The sequence below is a fragment of the Histoplasma capsulatum genome, genomic scaffold (assembly GCF_000149585.1).
Source record: "Histoplasma capsulatum NAm1 scaffold_9 genomic scaffold, whole genome shotgun sequence".
In the NCBI taxonomy this organism is placed as follows: Eukaryota; Fungi; Ascomycota; class Eurotiomycetes; order Onygenales; family Ajellomycetaceae; genus Histoplasma; species Histoplasma mississippiense.
In genome coordinates, this window is record NW_001813974.1 from 920,667 (window position 1) to 946,953 (window position 26,287).

Here is a 26,287-nt window from a genome sequence, read left to right on the forward strand (position 1 = left end):
GAATGACAGATGAAAACACTGAGAGCATCAATTAATCAACTTCACAATTATAACAAATTCTTTGCAATTAAATGAACTCTGTGTACACATTAACCAGTTCTGAGAGACCACATGTCTCCACCCGGGCAAAGAAGGCAAGGGCCGTGGCCCAGCACATCCGGAGTCTGGGAAAGACCAGAGACGGGCCCCCAGCAGACGCTCTGCGGAAGGCGGTCACCACCTGCGTGGTTCCCTCACTGCTCTATGGCACAGAGGCCTGGTACAGCGGCCGCACGCAGCCAGCAAGGCACACGGGCAGGAGTGGGGAGGTTAGCTCCCGCCTGGGATGGCATGTGGGGACAGTTGAGAAGGTGCTTACTATGGCAGCCAGAGGGGTCCTCCCAGTTTTCCGTACAACGCCCATCGCTACCCTATACCGGGATGCTGGGCTCCCATCAGCAATGGTAGCTCTGGAGGAGGCCAAAATTCGATTCGCGACAAGGCTTCAGGTGGTGGATGAGAAGCACCCACTGGCTTCACGGATAGCACCTCCAATGATCACACGAGGAAGAGGGGCTGGAACCCGGCAGCGCTCAAAGACCAAGATCCAGCGGTTGGGGGCGCTGCTACCTGCAGTCAATAGACCCACACTTGCCATCCCACACTACTCAGAGGGATGCGGGACAGACCCCACAGAGGGTGTAGACAAAAAGAGTGCTGCTCAGGCATTCAAGGAATGGTGGAGAAGTCAACCCTCAACAGATCTATATGTTTTCTCAGATGGATCAGAACGGAACCTTGACAACAGCAGGCAGGTGGGCTATGGCTTCATAGTCTATCAGGGAAATAAACAGCTGGCCAGCTTCTCAGCTGCGCTGAGCCCTATGTCACATGTCTTCGACGCTGAGGCAGTTGGTGCCTGCCGGGCATTGGAGTGCGCCGTGAAGCTCCTACCTTGTGTCACAGAGGACAGCAGCAACCCTCAGATCTGGCTCTGCCTCGACAACACCTCAGTCATCTGGGGCATACGGGGCAGTGCAGCAGCCTCCTCAAACTGGGCCTACAACCGCTGCCATGAGCTCCTCAGACAGCACAATGTCGGCCTGAAATGGGCTCCTGGGCATATGGGGATAGAGGGCAATGAGGAAGCAGACCGCTTGGCTAAGCGGGCAGTCTCATCCACTGCAGCCCCAGCCTATGGTCTCGAGGCCACACCCACAGTCAGTGGGGTCCGCACAGTGGCCAAGCAGCTCAGCCAAGAGGCAAGGCGAAAGTGGTGGAGTGGAGCCTGTGGCAAGCTCTCTGACTGGTACCGGGGCTGGAGTTTCAGCAGGCCGACTGTGGAATACCAAGTGAAGGCCCCTCCGGAGCTCACCATGCCACGGCATGCCCTTCACCGCTGGCTCGCACTCCGCTCCTCTCATGGGGACTTCTCCTGGTACCACAGGCGTTTCCAGCATGCAGATGCGAGGCTCACCTGTGTCTGTGGACACAACAAGAGCCCAGAACATTTGGTGCTCTGTCGACACTCACAAAGGCACTTTCTTCACTGGCCCAAGAGGCCAGCAGCACGGCCACACAACCGGGCGACAGCTGTTGCCTATCTAGGGTCTCTGACCCCTACAGACTTTGTAGAACTGCTGGACTGCACGCAGTTCTACACACGGTACTGCACAAGGTAACGCAGCCGGCTGGCTGCAAACCATCTGACAACCCCCGCAGCAGTTCCACGAGGCCGGCCTGCTGAGTACACCCACGGTAGCTAGTGCAACTGCCAGGGACATCACAGTCTATGCAGACAGTACAGATAGCACAACTAGGCTCATCTGTCTCAATTAGCTGTGGTGTAATCAGTACAGTCTACGTGTCTGACTCAGCTGATATGGTTTTGACTGCCGGCATTGTATCTACGCGTGCTCTGCTTTGTTTTCCTCTCGTTTGCCCTTGTCTCTATCGGCTCAAATGCTTCTTCTTCCTTCTTTTCTTTGCTCTCTCTGTCATTCTCTGCTCGTTTCCTTTCACAACCTTCTTCAGTGCTCTCTCCTTCATTATTTATCTTGTCTGTCTTTCTTCTGATGTTAGAAGCACAGACAGCTTTCTGATCAACTGAGAGAGGTATCCCTCTCTGCTCACTATAAAGCCTTCCAGGCACGGCAGCGGCGGTCCCCTCAGGGAACCACACTATAGCCCCACCATGAATGGCCATACGTCGGGCCAGAAGTGGATGCGCAGCTCAGAAAAATCCTTTGCAATGAGCTGAGTCTTCTCAAGAGTTGCCACCTGGATTCTGTTTTCTCTCTCTGTGTACATAGAAATCTCTCCAGCGTAGCACGTCTCCATGCCCTTCGGGAGGCTTCTGAAACACGGGCGCTGCCCGTGTTTTCTCCGGGACGTTAAACCTATACATACATACATACATACATGCAGATGTCTTTATCTGAAGCTCATTCTATCATATACGCAATCTGCTTTCATTCATTGTATCAGATAAAAGCAGTCAATTTATCAGTGCACTCTGAACTTGCATATATCAGCTGCTAAGAATTGAATAAAAATTGTCAACAGTGTACCACTCAGAGATTGATGAAATCATAGAGAAAATGATATAAATAATGAAAAACATTCTCTGTAAATTCTGCAATTATATATAAGATAACTAAAGTCATCTGCTATCACATATTGAGATGGTGATTAACAGTTGAAATTTTGTTATGATAAATATAAACTTATTTTTTCTTTTGCATGAATACAATTTAGAAGTTTTGAACTTTTCTGAATATCTTTGAAAAATCACATACACCTGCAGTCTCATACAAATGGCAGAGAACATCATAAACAAGTTTAAAAAAGTTTGTGAATAAGCAGAAACTTTCATGATCAATATTTAATAAAATTATAAAAATTAAATAAACATCAAAAGAAGTTCTGCAATCTGATATTATGTAAAAAACAAAATCTGATTAGATTTCAAGAATATAAGAACAGATCATCTCTCATGTATGCTGAATTACCATCACATCAAATATACTGTAACAAAGGTGTTGAGTATACATGATTATCAACTCAACACTTCATCTGACATTCACAATGTCTTTCATACAAACCTGTTCTAACCTGCAGCTGAAAATTCATTCCTCTCACAGAGAATCTTCAACTGACAACCATCTGTCATCATAGAAGAAGATAATGAACCTGAATAAGAGATTGAAGCAATTTTTGATGATAGAACCAATCATCACTGCTGTGAATACCTTGTCAAATGAGTAGGATACAATCACCCGACCTGGGAACCCACATCTGCCATGAAGGACACCGCCGCCCTCGACGCCTATGAATCATCGCTCACCCCGGTAAGAGGGGATAATATGATGGGTTAACACTCATTAATAATTTATTTATATAATCAACTCATGCTTTATACTCACATAATTTTAATGATTCTTTTATGCACTTATGTAGTTTTTCATACTTCACACTTGCATAGTTCTAATGATTCTTCTGTATAATCTTCAACATTCTTTCATTTCATATTTTATTATGAAGTGGCTTCTGATATTCAATTAACCTATATAATCAACTCATGCTTTGCACTCACATAATTCTAATGATTTTTTTATGCACTTGTGTAGTTTCTCATACTTCACACTTGCATAGTTCTAATGATTCTTCGGCATAATCTTCAATATTCTTTCATTTCATATTTTATTATGAAGTGGCTTCTGATATTCTTCTGCTCTGATCTTCTCTTTATAAAAACCCTCTTTATATGATCTTTCTTTCTGATCTCTTTTCTCTTTCATTCCTGAATCAATTCATAATCTGTATTTAAAATAATGCTAGATCGTTAATTGATGTACACCTGTTACAATAATCACTCATTCATATAGTCTGAATGAGATTTCAGATTTAAATATAGATGTTTGTAGAAATTGAAAATTTTTTAATTATATCTTCTTCTTTTTCTTCTTTTTCTTTTTATTCTTCTTCTCATCATCAGTTGAATTCTCATCATTATCTGAAACATTCAGAACAAGTGGTTTGAATAGATGAAGATGTAGAGTAATTAAAGTTCTTTTATAAGCTTGAAAGACAGTAGAACAGTGGATGTTGTGAAGCATATTGACAGATTTGATGATAAAGATGCAGATTTGATGATAAAGGTGTGTATTTGAATGAATTGAATGATATTTGAATGATTCTAGAGATATGTGGATATTTTGGTTATTTTTACAGTGTTTTGCTAATATTTTTCAGGGGGTGGCAAGAAAATTCTGTTTTCGCAAGCTTTACGTCCGCCACAATACAACAAGCAGAGGAATTGAAAAACGATTCGGCCATCGCGAATATCACGATATGGGTGTTTTTCCTCAATTTAACGTTCGACAGGTAGTTCCAATGTGATGGGACTCTGGGTATGAAAATGCACAGAAACTGAGTGCTAGATGTAGTTATTGAATGGAGCCAGTGACTCCCGCAACTGAAATCCAAACCAAACAATCGAGGCCTCCCAAACCCGGACCAAAGTAAGTACGAAGTGGACTCGCAGAACTCCAGCAAATAAAGAAATGTTACTTATCCTGATGGGATTGAGCAGCCTGCCTGCCCTATGTTTAAGGCACCGGAGCCCGTCAATAAAATGACAAATGTTCACCTTTGCATGCAACTTACTGTATATTTTGATCATGACTCTAGCACGCGCCCAATTGTAAACCCAATTCATTTCGTCTTGTTTTCTCTCTCTCTCTCTTTTTTGCTTTCGAAAATACAGGAACGTAATTAGATGTTTTATGGCGTTGAATGACAAACTCTTTGAATGTCATGTGATAAATATTAATTCCGCCGCATCGGCGGGACTATTACTCTGAAAGTTCATGGATATATCAAACAACCCATATGGACCACATACATCCTCTCCCAAGGGAGGAACGCGCCTACATGAATATCCAAGGATTAATCTTCAGAATAGCAACGCAATGACAACTCCGATGACAACTCCGATGACAACTCCGCAGCCTACCAACGCCCAACCTCCAATCGCAACACCCGAGTCCGAAATGTCGCTCCGCGCCACAACCCTCGTCACAAACCTCTCCGCCGTGACAGCGCGCATCACCTCTGCTTCCGCCTCCGCCAATGCCTCTCAAACCCGGCCCCAAGCCCAAAGACCCCAATGCCCCGTCCGCCTCGTCGCCGTCTCCAAACTAAAACCCGCCTCCGACATCCAGATCCTCCACGAGTACAACCCCGCCTTGCATTTCGGCGAAAATTACCTCCAGGAGCTACTAGAAAAGTCCAAAATCCTCCCTCCCGGGATCCGCTGGCATTTCATCGGCGGACTACAGTCTAACAAGTGCGTGACGCTGGCGCGCGATGTGAGGGGCCTGTGGGCGGTGGAGAGCGTGGATTCGGAGAAAAAGGCTAGCTTGCTGGATAGGGGGTGGGGGGAAAGGGGCACGCAGGCAGGGGTGGGTGAGGATGCTGCGACTACCACTGCTGCTGCTTCAGCTTTAGAAGGAGGTGATGCTGGTGCAGACGGGGATCGATTGCGAGTCTTCGTCCAGGTAAACACGTCTGGTGAAGATAGTAAGTCTGGTGTCGAACCGGCGGAGGCGGTTCGTCTCTGTCGATATATCCGGGAGCAGTGTCCGCGGCTGAAATTGCAGGGTTTAATGACGATTGGGGCCATAGCGAGGTCCAGAGCGACGACGATGGAAACTAAGAATGAGGATTTTTTGTGTCTGAGGGAGACGAAAGAAAGGGTGGAGAAGGAGCTTGGGTTGTTGGAGGGTGATGAAGAGGCGGGTGAAGGTTTGGAGCTGAGTATGGGCATGAGTGGAGACTTTGAAGGGGCGATTGCGATGGGGAGTACTCAAGTTAGGGTGGGGAGTACGATATTTGGCGCGAGGCCACCAAAAGGGGAGGTTAAAATGGTGTAAATTGGAGATATAATAACGTAAATGCAGGTGTCCTCCGGTTAGACTAGGACTAGGTACCCAACATGTATCCATGATGAAAATTAGGCTATGTATATGACGCTAGATAATAAATATTCATTGAAAAGACTCCCATCCCCTTTTCTGTGAAATTGCATTTTGAGTTTATGTACAGATGCAGCACATACACATACAGGTATGAAGCCCTTCATTGAGACCTTACCAAAAGGCCATGATGTGTTTCTTGCAGGATCATGAGGTCACGGAAAGTAAAAACATAAAAGCGGAAAAGCGGGATGGGGAACAAGAAGGGGAATCTTAAAGAAAAAATGAGGGCCAGACGAATAAACAAATAAGAGTTGGTGAGGGCGGTGGTATGAACGTCGACATACTATAGCATGTGTAAGTAGTATCTCCTCACCTTAATCAGCGACACTGGTTGCTCGTTTATCTATCCAAATCATCAGTCATTATCAACAAAGACACCCTGTGCAAGTCTCTCCTCCATTAGTTTCACCAATGCCTGTGGCACGGCGTCTTGTGTTGCGCGGATCGTTATACGGTACATCTAAATTCCTAGTTAGATATACATGCTGTGCCTGGTGGTGTTTTCTACTTAAGGAGACAAGAGTTGAAGGGGGAGGTTCAGGAGGAGGGAAAAGGGGGAAGCGGTGCCGGGGGGGTTGGTAAGCATATACCTTCTTCTCATAATTTGGTTCCAACCTCAGAAGACATCCAGTTTTACCGCCATCCATTTGATAAACAGCACAGCCGACCACGTTTTTCGAATTCGGATCCACACCGCCAAGAATCCTGAACCTAAACCCTTGCACAATGCCTCGTGTGAATGACTCTGTTATCATCCGCCCTTTGCCTTGTACAGCAAAAGTCGACTGCGCCTCGAGCGGTGGGCCACCAATCTGTCGCCATCTTTTAAAGAAATCGTCAGGTGACAAGGTCGATTCATCCATGTATTTGTGCATTAGGACAGGTAGCTGCAAAGTATACGCTTGGAGGGCACCAGCAAGGTAAGAAATTCGAATCGTTGGCGGCTTAGTGAATGGCCCCTTGGACTCGAAGCAGATTGTTTGCTGCGTCTGACTCTGGGCCTGAACATCCGGATCCGGTAGGTTTTTGGAATCAATCTTGATGCTTTGGGGCGAGGGGTTATCCAGGGTTGTGGTGAATGACCCAATTGGAAAAGAAGACTTGTTCGTGAAGTATAACTTGCATACGCCTAGATGAACGCGGTACTCGGAACGAAGGCCAACCTGAATCTGTGCATCTTCAAAGAGGACACCCTCGTCTTTGAAGTACAGACGGTTAAAGCCGATTTCCCAGTCAGCGGAAAGATGTGCGGCACTAGCCAGATTCGGTTCCGGACCATCTGAACTCGAGCTCATATCCAAGCCAGCCAAATCGGATGATACAGTAGATTTTGCTACGGTAGCCTTGGGTCCAGATGATGTGCCGTTTACGATAGTGGTGAAAGAACGTTTAAGACCTGTCTGCTGGGCCAATAAAACCTCTTGTTTATCGGCATTGGCATCTTTTCCACCCACAACCCATGTCCGCTTGTCGCTAATTCCAGCGCTCTTCTGATGCAGTCGCGATAAAAGCACAGACGTCCTTTCCGAAAAAGGTGGCATCTCATCACAAACGGTGCGGAGGAGGTCGTCCGTCGGCAAAGTTGCAAGAGTTAGATACTCACAGGCTCGTTGTTGTAGTTCAGAATCTGGTGACTGGCTGTATATGCGGAAAACACGGAGTAGTTGGGGTTTAATCTCCGGAAAAAGGTTAACAAATTTAATGAAAGATGAGAGGAGTAGGGCCCGAGTAGTGTCTGAGCAAAAATTCAACTTGTTCTGCAGGGCCAAAAACTGTTCGATGGGGCTGCACCCTTTATTGTCCGCAATTAAATGGCCAAATTCACCAAGGATGTAACCGCCAATCTTCACTAAGCTATCGTGACAATCGCCTTTGACGTACTGTAACAGGTGTTGGGCGGCATAGGCTTGCAGCTCCTCGTTGTTGGTGACAATCTGAATGACTCGTTGCCAGACCTCATCACTAACATGGTCACCGGCCAGAGAGAGGAGTTTCAGCGAAATATCGATATACCACTGGGCATCAGTGGCATATTTTTCAGTCAATATCGCAATTTTGAGAACCATTTCTTCACGGATGGAATAATCGGCAGTCTGCAAATACTTGAGCAATTCATTTACGATCGGTCGTGCATTAGAGGTATCACACATGCTGTACAAAAGGTCGAGGCCTTTTCGTCGAACGCTAATATCACGGTCTCGCAAGGAACCAAGAATAATATCTTGGTGGTGTTTGATAGGGTCAAGAGTCTCTGCTCTTGCCGCAAAATGTGTCATGGCTTCCAGACCAAGGTATCGGACGTTGGTCTCCCGGGATTGTATGAATTTGCCCAGGCGCAAAGATATTTTCATCATGAGATTATGCTCGGTATCGAGGTGGATAAGAAGATTGATCGCTTCAAAAAGAACCGCATTTTGCGCATTGTTTTGCTGAGCATTTTTTGGCGTGTCCATTGCCGAGTGCATGACCTCCTCGATGGACTGTCTGATGAGGTGCCTGACATGTGTGTCATCTAAATTAAACTCGAAAAGATCAGCAAAGCTACAATTCAACAGGGGCAGAGGGATATTAGCACAAACCCGAAGGTGGATAATACTGAAGCAGTCTTAAAAGCTTCACCTGCACCCATGGGCAGGGGACCTTGTAATATATGTAGTCCTGAGCGATGTCATTGTCGACGACGATTCTCTTAAGCCGCTGGGCAGCTTTGGCGTAGCTTCCTTTATATCGCTCGGGGTTATCTTGCACTAGAGCCATCACGAGCGACAGGACCGACAGAGCGACCCCCATGTCAGGATCATCCATTAGAGAAATTATTCGTTCTGCCCATTCCGGTTGAACAATGCCGGGATGTTTACGATACAATCGTAAAAGCGTAAGTGCCGCCTTTTTCTTCACAAACGCTTTGGAAGTACTACAGAAAAACAAGGTAATGTGAGCAAGTGGAACCAGCAGAAGTCGGCGTTTCATTTGCCATAACACTCACGGAGAGATCAAAAGCCGGTGCACATCGACACCCAGCGCTTCACCCATCTCTCTCCCGCCGACATTGGCCACTGCATGTAGCGCCAAACAGTTATTAAGCTCATTATAGTCCAGGAGGTCTTTCCGAATGCTATTCACAACGAGATGTAATAACTCATGGCCCTCATGAAGAAACAGCGTCACCGCCAGATACCCAATTTGTTTTTCTGAATACTTGTTCGCAGAGATCAAATTCACCGCTTCCAAGTGTCCAAAATCGATATCATAACCCTGTATATAAACATAGAGCAGCTTGCAAACATATTTCTTTTTCTGATATCCATTTAGGTTCGCATCCTTGAACTTCTGTCGGATATTCGCCAATTCTTTGTTAATTCGCTTCTCTTCCAGTTCCCGGGCCCGCGCATTCCGTAGGTCGGCAATGAACTGTACCAATCCCCGCATGGACGACATATTGGCGGAGATTGCAGTCGCCCACGTTCACCGTGGTGATGGGTTAAGATATGCTTGGCTATTTGGAACCTCCACAGCTAGCCCAGCTAAGCTTCGCACGAGACATCAATCACGCATAGTTCTTCTTCTGGACGTCAGAATTTTTCATACCAGCATGACTGTGGCTCGACGAGAAAAGGCGTGCTGGTCTGCTACACTTGACGGAGTCGGAGGTAAAGGGGGAGCCACGCAGGATTCGCTGGTGACCAAACGGTTAGATTAATACGCTGGACCCGCAGCAGCCAGAACATAAAACCCTATTGCACAAAACGATCTAGCTGACAGAACAGAAAGCATAGCACGGGATATCGTTGGGATATTGCAATAATCTGACTGAAACTTGATTCCAACGCGTTGATGGCAAGATGGACGGATCAATAGTTATGCCGAGACCTCCGAGGTTAGTTCTTAGGTCATGTGATTTTGGAGAAGTCTTGGCAGTATTTGGCCTCGGCTGGGCGTGCAAGATTGTTGAGTGGACTATGCTTTGTTACATTTTCTTTTCAGAAATGGGTGTGAATTGACTCTGGTTCAAGAGTCTTTTATTTTAGGTATTTTCTAGTTATCAAGCGGATGGGCAGGCCAAGTATCGGTGAATATGTTCAAAAGATATTTACGGAGTACTATGCAAAAACCATGCAAAAACCATGCAAGAAAACATCCAATCATTGGACATGTAGGCTTGTATACAGACAAAAAGAAGACCAAGTCAAAATCCAACCGAAGGCCTTATTGCGCCCGACCACATCGCGCTGAGGTTTGAGCGTCCCAAGATTCTCCCTTTCTTCCCGTCCTCTCAGCTTTTCATATGCTATGTACTTGTGGTGAAGTCCGTCTCATGGCGGAAGCTCTCTGCATCAAGGGCCCTTTCGCAGGTGCATGAATCTACGGTGCACACGGGGACACCATATCTTGAGTTAGCAAGGTGAACCTCTCTTAGATATAGACCCAAACTAGCGCAGAGCAAAACATCTCAAGGATGATTTTGAGAACTCAAAGCTACAGGAAAGTCATCTGAATGTTGACATAGAAAAGTCCTTTGTGTTGTCGTGATCCCCTCCGCGAATAAAATCGGACAATACTGAACACCGCTCTTTGATTGGCGAATACAAAAAAGGGGGCTTGACCAGCAATCCACAAAATGGGTATATGTGCAATGCAAGTACGGAGTGCTCCTCCGTGGCAAAAGAAACAAGGTGAAAATTGACATCGACCGCGGAAAGGAAGCTGGAAAAAAATATATATATATATAAAAATAAAATAAAAACAAACCCACCTGAGGCTCTTTTGCCACACGGACAAGCTTCGGTGAAATGTTGATGATTCTCTGACTCGGCACGCTCACAGGTACATTGACCAGCTGGACGTTTCCCTGGTTTTCCAACATGACAATAATTAGCTGTAAGCACTTGCACGGGGGAAATGTTCGCAGAGCAAAGAAGAAGGAAAAGAATCCAAGCAGAAGAGTAAGACGAAGCCAGGTCAAGTCAAGACTTACGGCATGAGCATCTGGCGCCTGATGTGTCATTTTCTATCTTTGCTTTGTCGCAGTTACAATGCAGAGCGCGTTCTTTGCCACACGAGCATTTGGCTTGGACGGCACAGACGCATCCATTGCGGGAGGCATGGCAGCATGAGAGAGGTAGGGTTGTCATTGCGGTTTCTGGTTTTCTTCGTTCTTTTTATTTTCGGTATTTCCTCTTCATCTATATTGAGTACTATGCCATGATTGACACTCGTATCCATGGCAGAGAGTTGTTTATCTAGTTCCAAGGTTACGTTGAAGTTCTGGACTGGATTAACAACGCCTCTCCTCTAATTGGCTGCCCTGGGGCATCGCCTTGGTGGGGCGACCAGATCGAGCTTGGCATTGGATGGTGCCTGACTCAGCCTGAGAACCCATTGACCAGTCAGAACATTGCCATCTCAAATGGCAGGAATCGGAGGCCAATCTCGCTCGGCATTGTTGATTAATTGGGCTTGTCATAGAGAGATTAGTCGAAAGCAGGCAAGCGGGGGAAAGTAAAAGTAAAAATGAAAATAAGTTACTACTTATGTTTTGTAACTTAGTTACATGAAGGGTCAGTTGTCGGTTCATTCATTCCAAGCAATGATCCCGCCCAACAATTTATCTCCTCTTTATCCTGATAAAGTCGAGGGAGATATGAAATAACTCATCGAATGGGGTTACAAAATGAAACAAAAAGGAGTATATAGCTATATAGAAAATGTCAATGCCTGCCTTATTTTATTTATATTCCCGAAAATCCATAAACTATTGGAGTATACCATGTGTTCAAAGATCATCCAATGGCCATTTGCCGATGTTATGCTACGTGCCAAGCGCCCTTTACTGGGAAAAGAAACATGTTTTTCGTTTTTCCCCCATTTTTACTACTTTCTTCTCCTTTCCTTTCTTTTCTTTTTTTTGGTGGGGATGGGGCCACCCTTTTCATTCGAGTTAAAAGGGAATAAAGGACGCCAGGAGGCTCAATGATGAAAAGTTGCACTTGCTAAGTGAAACACCGCATGGGTTCGAGCTGAAGGTGCTATCTAAAGGAGATATCTGGTCTTTGTTGGCAGTGTTGTGTGGCAGGCGATCTGACTGTAGCCCATGGTCACCTCATTTGCAGCATGCCATATTCAAATGCAATCGGGACGGAGGTTGGTTGGAGCTGTTTGAAGCCAAAGGGATGATGGTCTGGAGGGCTCAGATTTTCGAAATTGGTTGTGAGCTGGTATAATGTCGTAAGCCACGTGTCCTATGTTTGGTAGACTACTAGATTCGTACTTACGTGTTGGGCTCAAATTGCCTATCAGGCACGGCTGCGGGGGAATGGTGTCAAAGGAGTGAGTACTACGATATGGCATATCTACTACCGGGGAAGTGGCATCTGGTGTTCCATAACCCGATATGGTTTGGTTATACGACAAATTTTGTTCGTACGAGGATTCTAATGATACTGTCCTTGGATTTGTTGTGATAGGTTGGAATAAATCAGGGACATGATGGCAATATGATTGTGAAGAAAAATGAGAAAAGTTGCTGGTTCTTGTGCTTGGACTCATATATCGGAGAGCTGATGCCTGCGGGTTGCAAAATAATGCGAAACGGGACGAGCTATCATCTCCTATTGTTATTGGCGGAGTTTCATGTTCTGACCCAGTAGCTAGAGCTGACGTTGGCGACGGGAAGTAACCATCACAGGCAGAAGAAGCGCTTAACGGAGATGTCGTATAGTCTTCGTCGCATGGTTTTCTCGTGATAACCGATATTAAAGGCGTAAAACTATTTCCTTTCTGAATGGGGTTGGAGTAAATTCCAGCGTGAGTGAGAGCGTTGTTAGAAGACTGGTGCCAACTCCCGTAAAGGGAATAAATGTCTTCCGTGATATCAAAACCATCAGGTAATGTTCTAGGTATCAACGCCTTTTCTCGATCGTCGCTAGTTAGACGCTTTAGTTTGGCTCTTCTACCAGTTTTGTAAGCAATGTGACGAATCGAAAAGCAAGCCCGCGTTAAGAACAGGCAACATACCGATTCTGGAACCAAACCTGCACCTGACGCGGGCTCAAACCCGGGATCTCCTTTGATAAGCGCTCCCTATGGGCAGCATCCGGATGCGCTTGGCGAGTAAACTCGCTCATGAGAAATCGTGTCTGATTATGCGAGAGTCTGGGGGTTACGATTAGCCAATGTCTACAAGTATGTCGTGATCTTTGGGGAATAACCTGCCGAAAGCGCTTCATCCTCCTCTTCGCTTTCAGACGGTCGATTGTTGCTTTTGCAAGGCTCTGCCCCCCAGATCGACGTTGCCCCTGGCCCTCGTGGTCCACGTGAGTCTTAAATTGGTCGACACCTGTGTTAATGTCGATATCATCTCCAGTGTCGTCATCGTTGGTTTCAATGTTGTCGCTTTCGATACGGTTGAAGATCAAGGAGGCTCCTGATGTCGAATTCTTGGGAGTGGATCGCATTGAAAACTCCAGTTCACCCTCCAGATATTTCATTTTAGCTTGAGGTAATATTGATCTTTTATTGCTTATCTCATTCTGAGCCTCTGAGTCGCCATTGTCCTTGAAATGCAACGCGAGAGGGTCTGTGGTTTCACAGACAGGGGGAACACTTAAATGCACTTTTTGTTCTTTCTGCTCGATCACGTTGATTTGGAATGGACTGTGGTCTTTCATAACAGTTGGGAATAGCCGGAAACTTCGCGGCTCGGAACCTGTCGGTAGGCACTCTAGTTGTTGATTATGCCAACTAGCATTGACCCGGCATATGGGAATGGTGGATATGAATGGCGCCATCACCGAGAGCTATTGTAGCACCATATGCGCTTCGATCGGGTTTCAACTGTTAGGCAATCGTGCGCCTATCTATAGGAATATGGGGTTAAAACGGGATAATCAGAGCACAAAGGTCAATGTCGTGTTCCCATAAAAACCCCCAGATTTACCCAGTGGCATGAAGGTTGAAACAATTTTGCCCCCAATATCCTTTGAATTTATTTGTTGAAGCTAGATAGCCTAATAAGGTTGTCGCGAGTCACCAACGCCTGACTTATAACATGGTGGCACAGGATCGGGTCTGACAAAAAATTTTTTTTTTTTTCCTTTTGAACTTGGCTTTGGGGAAATTCCAATCATCTCCATATCAGTTCCTGTGCCGCGCGCCAAAAGTTCAACAACTGGTTCCGAGTAGTTCGTTTTACAGAAATCTGTCGTAATTTCTCATTACCACCACCTCCGGAGCCTAATGATCAAGGAGTAAAAATAAAAATTAACCAGTTTCAAAAAAAGTTAACCAGGAAAGGCGGTCCGGAACAAACAAGTCCAGCCACAGCCCAGGTTGACGAGGCGCTACCTATCTGGCGACACCGGATAAGGGCAAAATTCGGGTAAACTCTTCAGGTATTCATGTTCAAGAATGAAAGGACGCTGTCCAGCAGAGGTGAGAGGAAGGGGGAGAGGGAAGAGGAGATTGGGGCAAGGAAATACAGCACCATCGACCTGTGGTGCTGGAGATGCATTTGAAAGATGCGGAAATAGTATCCATCGGCTCCGTTTTCAACCTGGGCGTAGTTTGGCATTTGAATGGCAATCGATATACGATGCCAATGTAAATGGAATGCGAATCGCTTGGCCGAAAAGGAACCCGGAGCAAACGAGAGTAACGGAGAGTTGACGGCAAGGATGATAAACCTAGTCATGAGAGCTGCAGCATGAGGGAGAACTCGGAAGCGGCAATTTCTGCACTCCAAACTGGGTAGTCGATTCGTTCGCTCTATTGAAATGGTCGAATATTTACTCCACACAAACAAAAGGAGTCCGGCCCCACACACACACACACACACACACTTTATTGGGAATTATGCAAAGAGGCAAAATAAGCGCAGAAAAGTTCTGACCACGTTGTATTACTGCAGGACTCGTTGCTCATGGATATCAAAATAGTTGGTGCCCAGCCTGAGAGCATCCTGTTAAGAAGTCAAGGCCGCCGCTGAGCATAAGAGGCTTTCATGGTTTCTTCCAAGCAGTGCACTTGACTTGCTGGGTCAGTTTCTGCGAATCCGCCCCTTTTTGAGATAGATAGAATAGTGCACAAGGGACAAAGAAAGGGAAATCGCGGGATAGCTCAGCTTTGCTTCCATGAAGAAAAGTGGACTCGGGCTTGGGGAACATGGTTTGACCTGAAGATACCCCGGATGGGGGGTTAGATATTTAAACCCATCCTTCTAGTTTACTGCGACGAGCGTACTTAATGCTGCCGGCTTATCCCCGATGAGTTAGCATTGTTGTTGGAACTACCACAGCACGTCCAAATGCGTCCCATTCAAACCGGTTGAAACAGCTCTTGCGGATGGTGGGTGTCTCGTCCTCCATACCCAGCCAGGTTTGGATGCACTCGGCAAGCAAGGAGTTTCCACAATGGCTCAGGGAGCGTGTCAGCATCTGCGACGGAAATTTAGTCGCAGTGGACATTGGAAAATTTCGGCTGTCAAGGGGCTGACGTTATTGGGAACGAATGCATAATTGAAAAATAAAAATAAAAAAAATAAAAATAACAAAAGTACGGCAGCCTATAGTGACAAATGTGTCCAAACGGTTTTTTGATGTTTTCCACTGTAATTACTTAATTCCACTTACATCCAATAGTTATACATATCACTATGAGCACAATTATTCCTTTTTGCTATGAATAATCTAGTGATTATAGTGCTATCTTATCACTGTGATGATATATATTGAAGATGATATCTAGCAATGCATTGCTTTCTGATAATCAACAAGCTCTATTCAATTACAAATAGAATGAATATGATAAATAGGTGTGTGTAGTTACAATGTAACACTGCCGTAAAAAGTAATAAAAACAAAAAAAATAAAATAAAATAAAAAAAAAATAAAAATAAAAATCAACCAGTTTCTTTATCCTGTTAAAACATTAGGGCTCGACCCTTCCGTCTGAAGAGAGCGATCAGGATCCACTACATCGGTCACTGGGGAACACGGTCTGGATAGGATCCCAATAATGGTGCCACCAGACTGGAGACCGAAACTTGGAAATGTGCTAAAGCGTAAGGGTCGTCCAGGATTTTTCTCCATGATTTTACCCTGGAGTCAGATTTCGGAGGTTACACGAACGCAGTGGTGGCACCCAGCGTGAAGCTTTAACTTAACGCAGTTGGCATGTCAGGGGGACCTGGGACACCCAGGATACCAGGCTTCTTGTGGTATTGACTTAAGAGCGCCGAAGTTTACTATGTATAGGCCGATCTAGGGCCTGTAAAATCCATGAATGAAGCAGATGCAAGGCCATTTTCTTTACCTAAGAACGCGGAAGGAAACACTCGGGAAACAAGGCGAGAGACGTCGCGGAAATATCATAGATTGCTGTAACAGCGTGTGCCTTAACGGGGAGTAGATAATCAGGACTTGGTCAATGGACAGATAAGACAGTCCGCCCATGACCAAGGGAGTGTGATACATGGAAAGCAGTCACTTTGCAAACATCATGATGCAATGTACCAACTCTTCAACAGTTCATTTTACCTTGAAATTTTTAACTCTTCCCCCCTTACGGAGTACCCCTGTCAAAAACGCCGAAATTGCGGATAATGAATGTGAGTTTGAGGGACAAAGATGGTTGCAGTCAAGGATAGCGGCCTACAATTCCACCGGCTCTCCAGAGAAAACCCACGCCCAGCGATTGGGAGAAGAATGCAGCATGCCAAAGGAAATGGTGGGGTGAGGGGGCCAGCCGCTAAATTTCCAGAATCATGTATGCCTACTATTTGTCTGTCCCCAGGCGCACATTCTGGCCTGATCCTGACACCGTATCTGTTGTGAGTTTGGATTGGTTCGTCCCCTCTACTACCGGCATGGCGCTGGTGGTGATTGAGCTCTTTTGCTCCAATGGCCTAACAGTATCACTGTCTTATCAAGGGTGTTTTAGCCACACAATTAAGGTCTATCATGTCCTATGATACTGTGTCGGTGCTCGGAGCAACCATACCAAAGCAGAAAGGGATAAAGAAGAATTCTTACAACCAATTCTCGCAATGTGAACAAGGTGTGGTGTCGTGTCAGGAGGGCCTAGGCGGACGGCGTTCGGTGGAGTGAAGATGTGAATCATGCATATATATCCATCTTGAGGAAGAGAAAGCTAACATAATGATTGATCCTTTTGGCGTAGTGGCAACGCCTTCCTACAAGATTGCATTTTTACAGAAGAGGCTCAGGCACCAGCCAGCAAAAGTGCACAGACTGTCTCCATATTTCGCTGGCAACGATGGGGAAAGACGGGGAAAGATGGTGACAAAACATACTCGGAAATACGCTGCCATTGATGCAAGGCCAAGGAATGCAGGTGAGCTCCAAACCTCCCAACCCTGATGATGATGATGATGATGATGATGATGATGATGATGATGATGATGATGATGATGATGATGATGATGATGATGATGATGATGATGATGAGATCAGTAACTCCTTGGTGTCAAAACTGTGTTGTCAGTGTTGGCAGTTGCTGGCGAAAGAATGAAAGATATAGCTCAAAGCGGAGACACTGAGTCTTGACACGTCCAGATAACATGGTTATGTTGACCAACAACGAGCGAAACCTGGCGCCACTTGCCTTGGACTACGCCAAAACCACTCTGCGAGTCTCATGCAATGCAACCCTTGTACTTTAACACATCAGTGTTTCTCTGGGTTGGAATACGGGAAATGTGCGAGCAATCGAAGGAAGAAGATCCCCATATATAACAAAAATTCACAGTCATTTTCAGACTGAATTTTTCATCCACGGCCTGTTACGTGTGCATGGCGTCTTAAGCAAAGGCTGTATCGTTGCTCATGGCTTCGATATTTCGATATTTTGCTATGCATGAGCAAAATGACATCCTGAAAGAGCGATTCGGGTCCCATACCAATGTACCCACCTCTTACTTCCCTCTTGTGATGGCTTACCAATTTTCTCGCCATTACAGCCGAGAAGGAAGTACGAAGTGCTTGGTGACACTAAGATACTTCCCCCTCTCAAATTGGGCAGCCCAGCCCTTTTTGAAATGTCAGATCTTGCTCCCGGCCAATTTTGTAATCGGCATGAAGACGCTCAATAAGGAGCAGGCTAGATGGGATACAGACAGGGGCAAAAAGCCATTGACTGTCTAGAATTAATGAAGGGGAAAAAACTATATCAGTCCTGCATGAAGTAAGTTAGCTCACACAGAGGGTTTGGAACTTATAGAGTTTAAAAAAACCAGAAACCACAATCTGCTGGAGTGCTTCGCCTGGCAGCTTCTTCTGCGATGTTCTGTCTAGGTTCTAGAAGTATATGAATGGTCTGCATACGCATCCCTCATTTGCAACTGGAGTTTCGAGTGGGGATCGTTCCTATATTTCCATTGGTTTTGGTTTCTTTTCTTATTCTTTTCTCTTTTATTGTCATTGCCACATTGGTTGACTTGTAGCCTTAGCTGATGAGGTCTATTCCTTTCACGTCATAGCCTAAAATTGACAGAAATGTTGGCGCTCTCGCTATGACCACATGACTCGCGCTTGGTGCTGCGTATGCCAGATAGCTAAAGTGAACCAACCTTCCACCTCCATCAAAGAAAAAAGAAAATAATAAAAAGAAAAGATCTCAAGCATCGCAGGAAGCAAAGTGGCCTTATTGGCTCTTAGATTTAATCATTTACTTCCCCCAAACAAGTTTCTGTCCATTTTCTGTCCATTTGTTTTGTGAGCCAAAAATCTAACATAGCATATCATACCATAACAGCATGCCCCTGCTGCGCATTATTCGGCAATCTTGAAAAGTTTCTCACATATCAACTCGCTTGTCCTCTACCCCTGCGTGGGTGTTGGGTTGCCCGGCTCTGCTTAAAACACAGCAAGGCGCCAGTATGCCCTTTCGATATGGCAACGACTAAGTGGAGCCGATCGTTCTTGAGGTGGTAATGTTGAGCAAGGACCGTGACGACATGTTGAATTCGTTTTGTAACTAATGATAGGAAGCGTTTGCGCGATATGAGGCATATCCTCTTAAGGGTGAGCCAGATTTCGAGCGGTGTTAGTCATCTTGCTTTTCCATTGACGCCCATTCGTATTGTGCAACCTGTACCGCCGCAGTCGCCCGAATCGAGTAAGTCTAAATTTGCCGTCGCTAGGGCACTTTATAGAATGCATATTCAAAATGTATCACCCTCGATTAAGACTCTCAACGTTGCTGATGGGCTGTTCCATCTGATGATACAGGTGGCTGGTTTTCCTTTGCCTCTTCCCCTTTCACTTCCGTACTTTTGGAAGATCCCTCTTGACCATTGACCCCGTTTTCCATTGCAACTTTTTGCTTGTTGGCCGCGGTTGGTGTATCTTCTGGAGAAGCAGGCAGCTCAAAAAGAACTTTGAGATTGTTTCCGTCCTCGATTTTGTCGAACAGCGCTAGTTTACTGCGAGAGGAAAGACGTAGCGTTCTCCAGGTCTTGCTTGCTTTTGCTTTGATCGCTTCATCCTTCTCTTCTCGCGACTGGGACATATCAATATTGAACTCATCGTCTGCAATGCCGCGTAGATAAAAATCTAACGCTGGAGTGGAGAATCTTTTAATTCGATAGGATTTAGCTCTAGCTAGATTTTCCTTGGGGTTACGTCATTGTTACTCACCTGTCTGGATGTTTAAGACGGTCTACTCTGCTGCTATTTTTATCTTCCATGAGAAAGTTGAGGTCTAGGGAACCCAAGGGAGTGGATCGAAGTCGTTTGCTCGTCGATACCTTAATTGCACTAGTCTGCGTATCCAAATAGTCTTGGATTGAAACTGGGGTATGCTCGATTGGAGGACATGCTTCTGCCTTCCATCGAACCCAGTTTTTGTCCCGAGTAAGAACAGTGTCCACCATTCGATAATAAAATTTCCCTTCTGAACCTTGTTGCAAATAGGTCGCAATGGAAGTTTTCATTTGCGACGCCCACTTCGTCTGGAAAATGGTCAGGATCCGACATATTTTGAAAAAAGTATGGGAAAGCTTACATCTTCGTCATTAAGAACGTAATTGTAGAGAACTGATTTGTTTGTTGAATCCGCCAATTTAGCCTTAGCTTTCGGTGTGAGCGAGAGGACAAAATCAAGAAGAATCAAAGATTGGACTAGGATATGTCTCCGGAAAGCGACATCGTTGATCTAGAATAAATCAGTAATTGTGTTCCCGGCCGGTTACCGCCACGCGAATCCTACCAACCTCTAATTCAAACAAATCTCTACTCGTTAGGTACTTCGGGTTGAAGCTGTTCGTCATTTCCGTGCCGTCACCTATGCGCCTGCGTTTGGGCCCACGACGCGCTTCTTCTGACCCTTTCATCATTCGGACCTCCATATCGGCGTTTACCTTTTGAAAGACAGAGAGGGACGCCTCAAGGCCCGCTTTGAAAGCTGCAAAATTGGAAGGATCGAATAGAGAAGTTGGCGAAGAGAAGTTGGTTTGCAAACTCCAAAAAATAGGGTATAGGTCATCCATAGACAGGATTGAGTTAGGTTCTGACTCGACGGGTTTCATTGCGTCGGTCTTTGAAATTTGCAGGCTTTCAACAGCAGCTGGATGAGTTATTTGTCCGGCGGGTTCTTGCTTTGTGACCTGTGCGGATTCGGTTTTGGTATCCGCCGTAATTTCTTTCTCGGGAATATCAATATCCATCGGGGTTTCGCTGGACTCTTGAGCTTTGGGAAGCTCATCGAAGGTAGTCACATTTTCAGTATGAAATTCACCTCTTAAGTTGACAGAGCTTCTGTCTCCTAGTGGGAAGCTTTGAAAGAGGAATATGAAAACCCTCCCGCAAAATACCGTATCTTCGGCGCGCGAAAGCCGTCGCAGGAGTTCGTTGCACGATCGTAGTATAATCAAGCTCTTCTGTTTAAAATGTTTCTGAAACCATCAGCCGTTAGTAGATTTTCGCAATGAAACTCTCAGGAATCAAAACTTACTGCAGTATTTCTTTCTCTCCTCGACTCTAGGTAATCAAATACCTTGCGACAGCCATCGATGGTTTGGCTGTCTAGCAGCTCTTCAATAAGCCAGAATAGAAGCCCGGGTTCGCACTGCTCTACAAAGCATATCAGCGCTAATCCCCAAATAATATTTTGCGCATGGAACTCACCATTATCCGAAAATATCGATACAATATCTAGAAGGTTCCACATTTGAATAAACGAAGGTTCATCAATCGATGTTGTGGCCTACCTCGAAGTTTGGTTAGCTGGGAAATAATACAAGCAGCTGGTTTTGAAGGAGCGTTACTGACAAGAAGGTCATAGAACTTTTCCCGAAAGGCAGTTTCGACCACTGCGTACTGAGCTTGTTGGCTCTGCTCCTTTAGTCCACTCTCTTGGTCCTGTTGTATTCGCCGTATCGCATCGCCAAGGTCGGCATCAGTCAAAGGGGGTTCGATGCTGCAGTCCCTCTTGATCTCCGTTGCCTTATCTAGAAGGCCCTGGACTAATTGCTGGTAGACCTTCACAGAAGCGATATTTTCCCCAGCCATAATTACACAGAACGATGGTTGTAATTGGACTGCCTCGTATTTCAGCGCATTCAAGAACTGTTAAGGTAATGTCTTGTAGTTAGCTTAGCAGATTGGCAGTTTGACTTTGTCTACGGAGGGTGACAAATCGCGCACGGACGATTTCTGAGCGTTTCCTAAAACCGCTTTTGTTGTTTGGCGACATTCGACCTTGTTGAACTTCAAGCGCATTCCGTCAAGCAGACTGCAATGGGACTCCAAATGCGTCCAGCAATGGCGCAGAGCTTCGATATTCGCCCGACGCTGAATGACCTCCAGGAGGAGAGCCGGTGGGTGAATTTGGCCAAAACCCACTGGATGAAGCTCTCAAAAGCTCCGAAAGCAAAGCCTGAGGTGATAAAGAATGACCTCTGGGATGGCTTGGTGTCAGAAAATTTTGCTGTTCGTTCTCTTCTGATATTGGAAAATCTTCATATACTTGAAAAGTAGATTACATTCTCTTCATTTTTCTTTGTTTTCCAAACCAAATCATGCTGACATCCGTGCAATTTACCTAGGTTTCTGTGGCCAACATACTCCGAAGATTCTTCCAATTACCATGTCCTTCTCATTGCTGTGATCGCGGGGGTAAAACAGAGGGAACACTTACCAATATGGGGTAATGTGATCTAGAAGCCGCATAGATGTCATAGAGACAAATTACTGATTCAGTTGCAGAGCACTTCACGGAGAGACCAACGGACTTCTCTAACCTTTTCCGCCGCATCCTTGCTATGAACCTCGATACAACGTTACCAACGAAATCCAAAACATATTTACTATCATTTGTTATCAGTGCCTTTCGATCGCTAGAATATGCTCTTATTCGCAAGGAATGCGCTCCGTTGGTCACGATATCTATATGGCACAATCTTCACAATGATGCTTCAAGGAACAGGCTCCTTGAACAATCGGACGCATTGAAGAGGGGATGGCGAATGGCTGTAAAGCGGTACGAGAAAGCGGATGATAGCGGAAAGGCAAAATTCCGATTTGAGCGTTCTTGGCTGTACTCGATGTTACTCGATTTCCTCCAACGAATCAACGTGGCTGATTGCAGCGATCTGGACAATGTGCGATATTGTGAACGATTTATGGAATTCCTTGTCGATCTGGACAGCCAGCTTCCAACAAGGCGATACTTCAATTCTATGCTAAAGGATTTAAACCTCCTTGCAGTAATTCGTGTGTCGAGACTCTACAACGAAGAATCAAATGCGCTCTTCCGTGATTTCTATACTCTCCTCAGGCACTTTATTAACTTCGCGGTAGACGATCAGTCTGGCGAGCACCAGTCTCCTCAGGCCGTTTACGATGCTCACTGTGGAGGGCTGGCTCACCTTCAAAGAATAGCAATCAAGCATTTCAAAGATAAACTCACCATTTTGGCATTGTCGAACTATGGTTCAATCGAGCAACGGAATGAATTAGAGGCTCATTTGTCGACCTTAACTGATGCAGAATTATTGGCCCTCTGTTCCCATATTGGATTTAGAACAAGCTATCCTGAACAATCTGGTATTATCCCTGATCGGCGACTAATTCTCGAAATTATGCTCTCAACTTTCGAGCGCCACCGTTCCTTCCAAGAGTCCGCAGAGCAATTGGCCATTATGCCTACGGAATCGAACCTATACGACCCTGCTCTTATTCGCAATGAGTCCTATGATGGCTCTCGGCCATTGGCCATTCCAAAATTAAATTTACAGTATTTGAGTCTTGGCGATTTCTTATGGCGATCGTTCTTGCTCTACCGCTCCGAATCATTTTTTGAGATTCGAAAGGACCTCGAATTGGTGATAAAGCGATTACAGCCACGCCTTCAGAGGAATACCGGGACTGTATCATTTGAAGGATTCTCGAAAATGGCAATACCGATTGCAAAGCCGGCAATAATTGAGGTTGCGCCGGCAAAAGTTGGGTCAGCTAACCCTGCATATGTTCGTGCTGAAATTGCACTGGACGTCAGCCGCCTTGGTGATAATGTTCGCAGGGAATGGGAAACACTTCGGCCTGATGATGTCGTTTTCCTTCTTGCGCTGCAACCCAAGAAATCGGTTAAGCAGATAATTAGCAATAGCCGAGATCCGAAAGATGAAGTGAGCTTGTTATATGTCCGAACGGCGGAAGTTGTGCACGTTCTCGACGAGAACGGGCGATTTTTAAGGGAGCCTCAAACCGAGGAAACTAACGGATATCGGCTGCGACCGCGCCTTCGACGATTACTTGTAAATCTCGATGCAGCATCATATAAAACCGATATGGAAAACCTTGCGAAAGGGAAATCCGACGTATACACATCCATCAATGTGATTATTAGGCGAAGGGCAAGGGAAAACAATTTCAAACCTATCCTTGAAACCATGCAGTTCCTAACAGTCGCGAACACAAATCTTCCGTCATGGATACAGGAGGTTTTCCTTGGCTACGGAGATCCGGCTAGTGCTAGATATACAGAACTCATTAATAAAGTGAAATCTGTCGACTTCCGCGATACATTTTTGAATTGGGACCACCTCATCCAAAGCTTCCCAGGCCAAACAATTGAATCAGCCGGAGGTGCAGTCTCTCACTTTGACCCTCCGTATGTCTTGGAGATGTTCGATGATGACCGCAAAGCCACAACCTCGAACGCATCGAAGAAGAGACGACGAGATCAGATTGAAGCTGTTGAGAAGGCCCCAAGCTCGATACGTGTTTCCTCGTACCGACCACCTAACCCAGGGCCTTATCCGGTTGATGCACCAAAACTTAACACGATTCGGTTTACACCTGCCCAGGTGGAGGCCATTGTCTCTGGCACCCAACCCGGATTGACAGTTATCGTTGGACCCCCGGGAACAGGCAAAACTGACGTTGCAACTCAAATTATAAGCAATATTTATCACAATTTCCCCAATGAGCGGACATTACTTATCGCTCATAGTAACCAAGCGTTAAACCAGCTTTTCCAAAAGATTATGTCCCTAGATATTGACCAGCGCCATCTCTTGCGGTTAGGTCGTGGAGAGGAGGAGTTGGACACCGAGGAGAGCTACAGCAAATACGGTAGAGTGGATACTTTTCTCGAGAACAGGGGCAGCTATCTTGCTGAAGTAGATCGGCTGGCTGCTTCAATTGGAGTGGAAGGGGCTCATGGGAACTCTTGCGAGACGGCAGGCTATTTCAACACAGTATACATTCGACCAGCATGGACTAAATATTGGGATAAAGTTCAGGCCCAAGATTGTCCCGGCGAAACCGTTATCGCCGCCTTCCCATTCCACTTATTTTTCTCAAATACCCCAAAACCACTTTTTGATCCGAATTTGTCAAAAGAAGAGTTGCTTAATATTGCTTCTGGATGCCAAAGGCACTTGGACAAATTATTTTCTGAACTTGAAAATATCCGTCCGTTCGAGATACTCAGATTCCAGCGAGACAAAGCGAACTATCTTCTAGTCAAAGAAGCGCGAATCATTGCCATGACTTCGACCCATGCAGCTATGAGAAGACAAGAAATTGCCAACCTTGGATTCCACTATGATAATATCGTCATGGAGGAGGCGGCTCAGGTGACGGAGATCGAAAGTTTTATTCCTTGTGCGCTTCAAAATCCTAAAAACGGTGAACTGCCATTGAAACGAGTAGTGCTTTGCGGCGATCATCTCCAAAACTCTCCTATAGTTCAGAACATGGCTTTCCGACAATACGCCAATTTTGAACAAACACTCTTCTCCCGTCTCGTAAGATTGGGTGTACCAACAATAAACCTGGATCAACAGGGTCGGTCACGGCCATCAATTGCAGAACTTTTTAAATGGAGATACCCACGCCTGGGAAATTTGCCAGCTGTGGAAACAAACGAGGAGTTCAAACTTGCCAATGCTGGTTTCAAATTTGACTACCAGTTTATTAACGTTCCGGATTATCAGGGGTTTGGGGAAAGAGAACCTTCAGCCCATTTCATTCAAAATCTTGGGGAGGCGGAGTACACTGTTGCCATATATCAGTACATGCGTTTACTTGGCTATCCAGCATCGAAGATATCAATTCTGACAACATATGCAGGTCAAAGGGCTTTGATCAAGGATGTTCTGCACCATAGGTGCGCCAAGAATTCTCTATTCGGCTTACCGAAAATTGTAACGACGGTGGACAAGTATCAGGGAGAGCAAAATGACTGTAAGTTTAAACATATCCCGAAATGACTTAACCCTATCCTGCAAAATTTAATAGTATTCGAATCTCATATCCAACAAAACAAAACAGATGTCCTCCTCTCCCTCACGCGTACACGGACAGTTGGCTACCTTCGCGACGTCCGTCGTCTCACCGTCGCTCTCTCGCGCGCCCGGCTAGGTCTCTACATCCTCGGCCGCCGGGAGATCTTCGAATCATGCTTTGAACTCAAACCAGCCTTTGACATTCTCTTCCGGAGACCAGATAAGCTCATGCTTATTCCCGGTGAACTCTTCCCAACTTCACGAGGTTTTGTGGAAGATGCCGCTAGCACGCCAATGGAGGGCATTGAACATTTGGGTCAATACGTATACGAAATGACCCAGGCGAAGATTAAAGCTTTGGCGGAGGAGGGTAGCGCAGCGGCTCCTGCTACGGATGCCGATGAGGTCATGGCAACTATTGGTGAAGAAGGGGAGGATGAGGACGATGAGGATAAAGAGCGGTTTGTACAGCCAGAGAGTATTCTTGATTAAAATTGAGAAAACATCTAGGTTTATTTTG

General features: G+C 45.6%; 8 protein-coding genes across 8 annotated transcripts; 3 read left to right on the top strand and 5 right to left on the bottom strand.

Moving 5' to 3' along the window:
* Positions 1–71: 71 nt before the first annotated feature.
* On the top strand, positions 72–1,661 carry HCAG_07750 (predicted protein; the record flags this gene model as incomplete). The annotated part of the gene is made up of 1 exon (XM_001537391.1): positions 72–1,661. The coding sequence occupies one exon, from the start codon at positions 72–74 to the stop codon at positions 1,659–1,661; it is 1,590 nt and encodes a 529-aa protein (XP_001537441.1).
* Positions 1,662–1,929: 268 nt separating this feature from the next.
* HCAG_07751 (predicted protein) lies at positions 1,930–2,319 on the bottom strand (the record flags this gene model as incomplete). The annotated part of the gene is made up of 2 exons (XM_001537392.1): positions 1,930–2,022; positions 2,188–2,319. The coding sequence occupies 2 exons, from the start codon at positions 2,317–2,319 to the stop codon at positions 1,930–1,932; spliced, it is 225 nt and encodes a 74-aa protein (XP_001537442.1).
* Positions 2,320–5,033: 2,714 nt separating this feature from the next.
* HCAG_07752 (hypothetical protein) lies at positions 5,034–5,962 on the top strand (the record flags this gene model as incomplete). Its single annotated transcript, XM_001537393.1, has 2 exons — positions 5,034–5,562; positions 5,943–5,962. The coding sequence occupies 2 exons, from the start codon at positions 5,034–5,036 to the stop codon at positions 5,960–5,962; spliced, it is 549 nt and encodes a 182-aa protein (XP_001537443.1).
* Positions 5,963–6,120: 158 nt separating this feature from the next.
* On the bottom strand, positions 6,121–9,458 carry HCAG_07753 (hypothetical protein; the record flags this gene model as incomplete). The annotated part of the gene is made up of 5 exons (XM_001537394.1): positions 6,121–6,303; positions 6,391–6,480; positions 6,611–8,532; positions 8,600–8,934; positions 9,007–9,458. The coding sequence occupies 5 exons, from the start codon at positions 9,456–9,458 to the stop codon at positions 6,121–6,123; spliced, it is 2,982 nt and encodes a 993-aa protein (XP_001537444.1).
* Positions 9,459–10,308: 850 nt separating this feature from the next.
* On the bottom strand, positions 10,309–11,152 carry HCAG_07754 (conserved hypothetical protein; the record flags this gene model as incomplete). Its single annotated transcript, XM_001537395.1, has 3 exons — positions 10,309–10,382; positions 10,774–10,869; positions 10,996–11,152. The coding sequence occupies 3 exons, from the start codon at positions 11,150–11,152 to the stop codon at positions 10,309–10,311; spliced, it is 327 nt and encodes a 108-aa protein (XP_001537445.1).
* Positions 11,153–12,115: 963 nt separating this feature from the next.
* On the bottom strand, positions 12,116–13,807 carry HCAG_07755 (predicted protein; the record flags this gene model as incomplete). Its single annotated transcript, XM_001537396.1, has 4 exons — positions 12,116–12,198; positions 12,293–12,942; positions 13,035–13,156; positions 13,229–13,807. The coding sequence occupies 4 exons, from the start codon at positions 13,805–13,807 to the stop codon at positions 12,116–12,118; spliced, it is 1,434 nt and encodes a 477-aa protein (XP_001537446.1).
* A 5,419-nt stretch (positions 13,808–19,226) lies between these two features.
* On the bottom strand, positions 19,227–21,544 carry HCAG_07756 (conserved hypothetical protein; the record flags this gene model as incomplete). The annotated part of the gene is made up of 7 exons (XM_001537397.1): positions 19,227–19,608; positions 19,673–19,986; positions 20,040–20,189; positions 20,248–20,913; positions 20,988–21,106; positions 21,161–21,239; positions 21,305–21,544. 7 exons carry the CDS (start codon positions 21,542–21,544, stop codon positions 19,227–19,229), a joined length of 1,950 nt encoding a protein of 649 aa, XP_001537447.1.
* Positions 21,545–21,796: 252 nt separating this feature from the next.
* Positions 21,797–26,259, top strand: HCAG_07757 (conserved hypothetical protein; the record flags this gene model as incomplete). The annotated part of the gene is made up of 4 exons (XM_001537398.1): positions 21,797–22,008; positions 22,081–22,181; positions 22,241–25,726; positions 25,814–26,259. The coding sequence occupies 4 exons, from the start codon at positions 21,797–21,799 to the stop codon at positions 26,257–26,259; spliced, it is 4,245 nt and encodes a 1,414-aa protein (XP_001537448.1).
* Between the last annotated feature and the right edge of the window lie 28 nt (positions 26,260–26,287).